This window comes from Haliotis cracherodii, unplaced genomic scaffold (assembly GCF_022045235.1).
Source record: "Haliotis cracherodii isolate W230 unplaced genomic scaffold, xgHalCrac1.p SCAF_19, whole genome shotgun sequence".
Lineage (NCBI taxonomy): Eukaryota > Metazoa > Mollusca > Gastropoda > Lepetellida > Haliotidae > Haliotis > Haliotis cracherodii.
Window position 1 is genome coordinate 14,138,211 of NW_027266274.1, and position 8,280 is coordinate 14,146,490.

Genomic DNA, 8,280 nt, shown 5'->3' on the forward strand with positions numbered 1-8,280 from the left:
TGTCTGGAAACGAGTTTTTGAAAACAGTAGCTTGCAAATCTTTGTCTAATTTAAAATCAAGTTGATTCCGTTTTAAAAAATAGTTTCAAAATTTCAACCACACTGCCTCAAACTTCATTCCCTTCTATAATAATATTATTTCAAACCAAAAACTTTTTACGCCGCAGGCAGTAGAACCAAGTTAACTCTGCAGCCTCCCGTTTCCTCGAGAAATAGCGACAGAACCTTCAGATACAGTCGATAGTCCTTTTCATATCTCTCAAGTTGTTGCTTCAGTTCGCGGCACAGCTTCATGTTATCTCTCTTTACGCTCATTTTGTCTTCACGTGCCGCCATGTTCTCTCCTATTGACTAGAATTCAACTTAACGGTATTCACCCTTGTCAAATTTGTCATGCAGGTTTCTCAAGTTGGTGATTCTGAGTTGAAGACGTTCCTCTCTCCTCTGAGAGGATGTAATTACGTCTTCGGAACTTTGCAATGGTTTTCCGTCAATTTACTGAGCTGATTTTTTTCCCGTTCTTCAGCTACTGTCGACTCTGTCAAGACACTTTGCGAACTAGGAGCTGGTTTTAACTGATCATTTTTTAATAGAATGAGTTACAAAGCATGTATTCATTATTTTTGTTTCATTTAAAGCCTGCTGGACAATATTACGTGTTGAAAACGTTTTTAAAGAGGAGTTAATTTGACGATTTCTAAGGATGTGAAACATTTCACTGATTTTAAAACGATGATGTAGCGTGTTGGAGTGATGGAAGCATCGTGTACATTCTAAAACATTCCCCATCTGACAGGTAATTAAGCCACACTAAATGTGTCGCGATGTGATACAGGATTGTATCAAGCGGTTGACACACAATCAGTCACTGGTGTTTTTGTGTACATTATGACTATTGTGTAGAAGCAATCTACAGAATCTCGTTACGAAATACTTTTTAAGGTTAAATGCATTTTAAATTTGCTGCCGCGACTTGAATCGATAATAGGCGTTTTTAGAACTGCTTTACTTCCAAGCCGTGTGTGATATGTCCGACGTGTTGTGAAATATCCGACGTGTTGTGATATGTCCGACATGCTGTGTGATATATCCGACATGCTGTGTGATATATCCGACATCCTGTGTGATGTGTCCGGCATCCTGTGTGATATGTCCGACTTCATGTGCGATACGTCCGACATGCTTTGTGGTATGTCCGACGCCCTGAGTGATATACCCGACATCCTGTGTGATATATCCGACATGTTGTGTGATATGTCCGACATCCTGTGTGATATATCCGACATCCTGTGTGATATGTCCGACATGCTTTGTGATATGTCCGACATCCTGTGTGATATATCCGACATCCTGTGTGATATGTCCGACATCCTGTGTGATATACCCGACATGCTGTGTGATATACCCGACACCCTGTGTGTTATACCCGACATGCTGTGTGATATATCCGACACCCTGTGTGATATACCCGACATGCTGTGTGATATGTCCGACATCCTGTGTGATATATCCGACATCCTGTGTGACATACCCGACATGCTGTTTGATATATCCGGCATGCTGTGTTATATGTCCGACTTCCTGTGTGATAAACCCGACACTCTGTGTGATATGCCCGACATGCTGTGTGATATGTCCGACATCCTGTGTGATATGTCCGACTTCATGTGCGATACGTCCGACATGCTTTGTGGTATGTCCGACGCCCTGAGTGATATACCCGACATCCTGTGTGATATATCCGACATGTTGTGTGATATGTCCGACATCCTGTGTGATATATCCGACATGCTTTGTGATATGTCCGACATCCTGTGTGATATATCCGACATCCTGTGTGATATACCCGACATGCTGTGTGATATACCCGACACCCTGTGTGATATACCCGACATGCTGTGTGATATATCCGACACCCTGTGTGATATACCCGACATGCTGTGTGATATATCCGACACCCTGTGTGATATACCCGACACCCTGTGTGTTATACCCGACATGCTGTGTGATATATCCGACACCCTGTGTGATATACCCGACATGCTGTGTGATATGTCCGACATCCTGTGTGATATATCCGACACCCTGTGTGATATGCCCGACATGCTGTGTGATATGTCCGACATCCTGTGTGATATATCCGACGTGCTGTTTGTTACAAACGACTTCATGGAGGCTCTTGACTCATGCAGAGAGTACGAGTGAAATTTATTCACCTCACCACTGGCATAGATGTGTTGTTGGATGGGGACTGACTGCAACAATGTCATTCTGGGTGCATTAATGTTTAAATCTGCCAAGTGTGATGTATGACAGACCACGCCAAGAAAGTGAGGAACGTTCTCCCCATCTTCATCTTCTTCATCTACACGTTACCACCATCGACACGCCTGTCCGAGCCGACGACACTTCATTCCGACACTTCCTCGACGTCACGCTATTCGACCATCAACCCATCAACAGTTTTCACAGGCTAAGAAGTATTTTTTGTAGTCTGACACTTCGGTACAAAAACGCGCCCGAAGAGGGGAGTCTTAAAATGTTGTTTTAACTGATTTCCACGTTCCCCCTTGACAGCAATTTTATTTGAATGAAATATTCAGATAATGGCCTGATCGGAGCTCTACATCAATACCAACAGCGTTGGTGATGCTCTGGCGAGGCATAACGCCCACAGCAGGAACAAGGGTGGCGAAAACAATGCGGCTTCGGGGCTGGCATTAAAGCCCGTATACGTCTTGGCTGTATAAGAATCCAAAGCAAATAAGTTAGCAGAAAGGTCAAGGATGAAGATAAACTGAATGCATGTATAAAACTCGCTTTAAAAAAAATCAACGAAGACGTAAGCAGGTCGGTTGGCCTCGTGGCATTTGGTTCTATTTTGAAAAGACAAATATAAGATCTGTCAGCGTCGGGCTGTGCACACGGCGATATAAAGGGGCTATATGTCAGTGCTGGTGAGGGGCTTCTGACCGCACTGCTGACACCAGCCATACAACTGCTGATGGTGAACTTTTCCATTTTCAAATGAAGACATCAGAATTGACAGGCATATACTGTTGAATTAGGCTGAGCCTTCAATTCTAAAACAGCGCGTGCAGCTCTGACAGAAATGTGTTTATGCCTCAGTCACAGATCCTTGGTAGGACTCCCGGTGGCGGATTTTCGTAGAATCTTCTTGCCGTGGTCTAGTGGTAGAGCGTCCGCCCGGAAAGTGGAAGGTCGGGGTTCGATCCCCGGCCTCGTCATACCAAAAGACGTTAAAGTATGGTACTTTTTGTTACCCTGCCTGGCGCTTGGCATTAAGGGGCTAAAACAAGGACAGGTCGGCTCGGAGTCAGTATACTGTGTCTGAGCGGGGTATTCATGTTAAACTGTGGGATGGTATGTCAGTGAGCTAGCACTATAAATCGGCATCAGTCCGGACTAGTTCAAGCACATACACACACATGCACGCGCGCACGCCCGTGCTACCCGTGCTACCCGTACTTGTGGGTTTCACCAAAGGGGTACACGTCTCACACACACACACACACACACACACACACACACACACACACACCACACAGACACACACACCAACCACACACACACACACCACACACACACCACACACACCACACAGACACACACACACCGCACGCACACCACACAAACACACACCACACACACGCATCACGCACACACCACACACACACAAACCACACCCACACATACCACACACACACATCACCCCCCCCCCCCCCCACCCCACCCCCCCCCCCAACACACACACACACACACACACTCCTCTGGGCTATAGCAAATCCATGTCACATACCATTATTACATGAAAAGAAATGACTGACACAATTTATGAATAACAACTTCTTTAATTACTGTAATGGCGACGTTTTGGTATAGATCCTTATACCGTTGTCAAGCAGCCTTGTATCTGCTATGTTATCCGTCAACTTAACAGTAATGCCTATCAAGTAATTCAAGAAATTACTGGACAAAAAATACAAGCTGTTTGAAAAACATCGAGTCCTCAATAAACATTCACAGCCAGATACCATGTTTGCCGTAAAAGGCGACTATGCTTGCCGTAAAAGGCGACTATGCTTGTCGTAAAAGGCGACTAACGGGATCGGGTGGTCAGGCTCGCTGACTTGGTTGATGCATGTCATCGATCCCAATTGCGTGGATCGATGCTCATGATATTAATCACTGGATTGTCTGGTCAAGACTCGATTATTTATAGACCGCCGTCGTATAGCTGGAATATTGCTAAGTGCGGCGTTAAACAACAAAACAACCAACCAACCACAACCAGACACAGCTTGATGTACCACAAATTCATACGAACTGAACAACGTATACCAGTACTCACACACGCAAAGATATTCAAACGAGGTATTTCGAAATTTATAAAGACAAAACAAGACTAACTTAAGAACGATGTAGTATAAATACTATAACGAACACGCTTATAACGAACTGTTTTTCTTGTCCCGGCCATTTGCTGTGTAGATTTTGTGTATATTCTTTTAACGAACAACGGTTATAACGAACTGGCGGGTATAACGAACTGTTTTTTCTTGCCCCGGCCATTTGCTGTGTATATGTTGTGTACATTCTTTCAACGAACAACGGTAATAACGAATTAAAATTGGTGGTCCCTTTGAGTTCGTCATAACCGTAGTTTACTGTATTAGCATTAAATACTTACGGAAACTGTTGATGTTAAACTGATGTAATAAAGATTTGGGATTTTTGACGTACATATATTCTGGCTTATCAAACATGTACGGGACTATGCGATTCCTACACATTTTTTTTAATTTAATACCAAAAGATTCAAAGCGGTTGTATTTTATATCCAGCTTTTATTGTGTATTCATGTCTTTACTTGAGTACATAACGAGATTTGACCAGACAAACAAGTTATTGATACTGCAAGCAATGATCCACGCGGTCGAGGACAATAGAACGCAATCAACCAAGTCCCCAAACCCGGCATTAACGACAAGCAAAGACTACTTGGAAATCCCTCGGGGTGGAATACAAAAAAAGGTCATACTATGTTGTTTGTATATACAGTAAACTACGATTATAACGAACTCAAAGGGACCACTAAATTGAGTTCGTTATAACCGTAGTTCGTTATAAGCACATTTACTGCATATATGTATCAAATGGACTGGTCCAAAAACAGTTCCTTTTATCCGTCAGTTCGTTATATCCGTCAGTTCGTTATAAGCGTGTTCGTTATAAACGTAGTTTACTGTACTCCCAAAGGTCGTGTTCCTCATAATAAAGAAGTTGACATCCATACATGCTCTGCCTTATGTGTATCACTTCTGAATGCCTTTCAGAGACGTGAGACCGCATCCGTGGTCTAGTGGTAGAGCGTCCGCCCGAGAGGGGAGGTCCGAGGTTCGATCCCCGGCCTCGTCATACCAAAAGACGTTAGAATATGGTACTTCTTGTAACCCTGTCTGGCGCTAGGCATTAAGGGGCTAAAACAAGGACTGGTCGGCTCGGAGTCAGTATACTGTGTCTGAGTGGGGTATTCATGTTAAACTGCGGCATGGTATCTCAGTGAGCTAGCACTATAAATCGGCATCAGTCCGGACTAGTACAAGCAGCCACACAAACATACACACGTACATGCACGTCGCTATAAAAGTGCAATATTTTTGGACGCGACGTTAAACCCAATTTCACCTCACCTTTCAAAGACATGATCTTTAGACGTGGTCAATAGAGCATTCTTTTATACAGTTATTGTTATTAGCACATATAAAACATGTATACTATTTGTTAAGTTTATCAATGAAAGGACAAATTCAGTCATGACAACTGAGAATGAATGTAACTGCTTACCATTTATTTGTCAGAGAGGTTTAATAATTTAACAACAGGAAAAGCGCGCGCTGACGTAACGCCTCCATTTTACTGTTATAAGGGGTAGAATAAGAGTTATCGTTCTTGTTTGAAGCAGTTCTCGTGTCCAATATGGAGACCTTCGCGAGAGGAGCACATCTTCTCCCGGAATGACACGAGTTGGTCACGTCATGAATGTCACGGCGTATGCCGGAAACAGATGAAAACCTATAGAACACGTCCCTTTGTCATCAAAGGGTACGATTTGAAGTTGAATTACTGAAAAAATATATGAAGGAATTGCCACATTCACAATTATGTTGTTGTTTTTTAAAATGTTGACTCTGCGTACCACATGTGATTTTATTTCGTATTTCCTCGTTGTCACTGAAAGGAGGCCATATTTGTACATGTTACCGCCAATGAAGTCATGTATTTAATTTTTAATGTACCTTCGCCTGTATTCTTATTGAACCATAGACGCAGAATATGTGATCCTTTACCTACAAAGTACATTTTTGTGTTTTTTTGTTGGCTGGGGTTTTTTTTCATTCTTTAATGTGGTTCACTTGACAAGTATCACGTTACCATCTGTAGGATTGTTTTTCCCGTCGAAACAGTTTCAATAAAAATAGCGACTCTGAAGAAAATGCAAAGGTTTCTATTTCCCCTGAGGGCATGGTGGAATCTGTGAGTTCCATGAATACATGATTACACACGAGTACATCTTACACACTTGACATGCCCCCAAAAACGTTACTTATTCTCGGATATACACATGACGTCACCAGCCTACATCTTCTCGTGGCAAGGGCGTTAACTGAGTATACAAGTCCAATTTCCACCATTGCTGAACCAGGCTGGAATTTCCAGGATCGATCGTAGCGCCAACACTGGCTATTACAAGTTATGTCCCTTCTATGTCCCTTTTATTGACCAATCAGATTCCAACTCTAATATCACTTGCTTTTGCTTCAAACGAAATGGCGGCGACATGTCAAGACGATCTGATCGATAATCAAGATCAATATTGAAATAAAAGGGTTTTACCTCGCGAAGTGCATCTCGTCCTCACCCTCACCCTCATCCACACCCTCGCCCTCATCTTCGTCCTTATCTTCATCCTCACCCTCACCCTCATCCTCACCCTCATCCTCATCCTCGTCCTCATCCTCACCCTGATCCTCACCCTCACCCTCACCCTCATCCTCACCCTCACCCTCATCCTCACCCTCATCCTCACCCTCATCCTCGTCCTCACCCTCATCCTCACCCTCACCCTCATCCTTATTCTCATCCTCACCCTCGTCCTCACCCTCATCCTCATCCTCACCCTCATCCTCACTCTCACCCTCACCCTCATCCTCATCCTCATCCTCGTCCTCACCCTCGTCCTCACCCTCGTCCTCGTCCTCGTCCTCATCCTCAACCTCGTCCTCGTCCTCGTCCTCATCCTCACCCTCACCCTCGTCCTCATCCTCACCCTCATCCTCACCCTCGTCCTCGTCCTCACCCTCATCCTCACCCTCACCCTCGTCCTCATCCCTACCCTCGTCCTCGTCCTCGTCCTCGTCCTCGTCCTCATCCTCACCCTCACCCTCATCCTCACCCTCGTCCTCATCCTCACCCTCGTCCTCGTCCTCACCCTCACCCTCATCCTCACTCTCGTCCTCATCCTCACCCTCGTCCTCGTCCTCGTCCTCGTCCTCACCCTCATCCTCATCCTCATCCTCACCCTCGTCCTCGTCCTCATCCTCACCCTCGTCCTCATCCTCACCCTCGTCCTCATCCTCATCCTCACCCTCGTCCTCATCCTCATCCTCACTCTCACCCTCACCCTCATCCTCATCCTCATCCTCACCCTCGTCCTCACCCTCGTCCTCGTCCTCGTCCTCATCCTCACCCTCGTCCTCATCCTCACCCTCGTCCTCGTCCTCGTCCTCATCCTCACCCTCATCCTCACCCTCATCCTCATCCTCACCCTCATCCTCATCCTCATCCTCACCCTCACCCTCATCCTCACCCTCACCCTCATCCTCACCCTCACCCTCACCCTCATCCTCATCCTCACCCTCACCCTCATCCTCATCCTCACCCTCGTCCTCATCCTCATCCTCATCCTCACCCTCATCCTCATCCTCACCCTCACCCTCATCCTCATCCTCACCCTCACCCTCATCCTCATCCTCACCCTCATCTTCACCCTCACCCTCATCCTCATCCTCACCCTCACCCTCGTCCTCATCCTCACCCTCGTCCTCATCCTCATCCTCATCCTCATCCTCACCCTCATCCTCACCCTCATCCTCACCCTCGTCCTCATCCTCATCCTCATCCTCACCCTCACCCTCACCCTCACCCTCACCCTCATCCTCACCCTCGTCCTCGCCCTCACCCTCATCCTCATCTTCA

The 8,280-nt window shown here is 45.6% G+C and overlaps 2 protein-coding genes across 2 annotated transcripts; both read left to right on the top strand.

Moving 5' to 3' along the window:
• Window positions 1-1,074: 1,074 nt before the first annotated feature.
• Window positions 1,075-2,205, top strand: LOC139466971 (low-density lipoprotein receptor-related protein 1B-like). Its single transcript, XM_071248685.1, has one exon. The coding sequence runs from the start codon at window positions 1,075-1,077 to the stop codon at window positions 2,203-2,205; it is 1,131 nt and encodes a 376-aa protein (XP_071104786.1).
• A 5,154-nt stretch (window positions 2,206-7,359) lies between these two features.
• LOC139466972 (uncharacterized) lies at window positions 7,360-7,986 on the top strand (the record flags this gene model as incomplete). The annotated part of the gene is made up of 1 exon (XM_071248686.1): window positions 7,360-7,986. A coding segment is annotated over one exon (627 nt), but the record flags the coding sequence as incomplete, so codon positions are not given.
• Window positions 7,987-8,280: the final 294 nt, after the last annotated feature.

Excerpts from the sequence above, each read along its gene's own strand:
- LOC139466971 (XM_071248685.1), top strand. The coding sequence starts at position 1,075 with ATGCTGTGTGATATATCCGACATGCTGTGTGATATATCCGACATCCTG.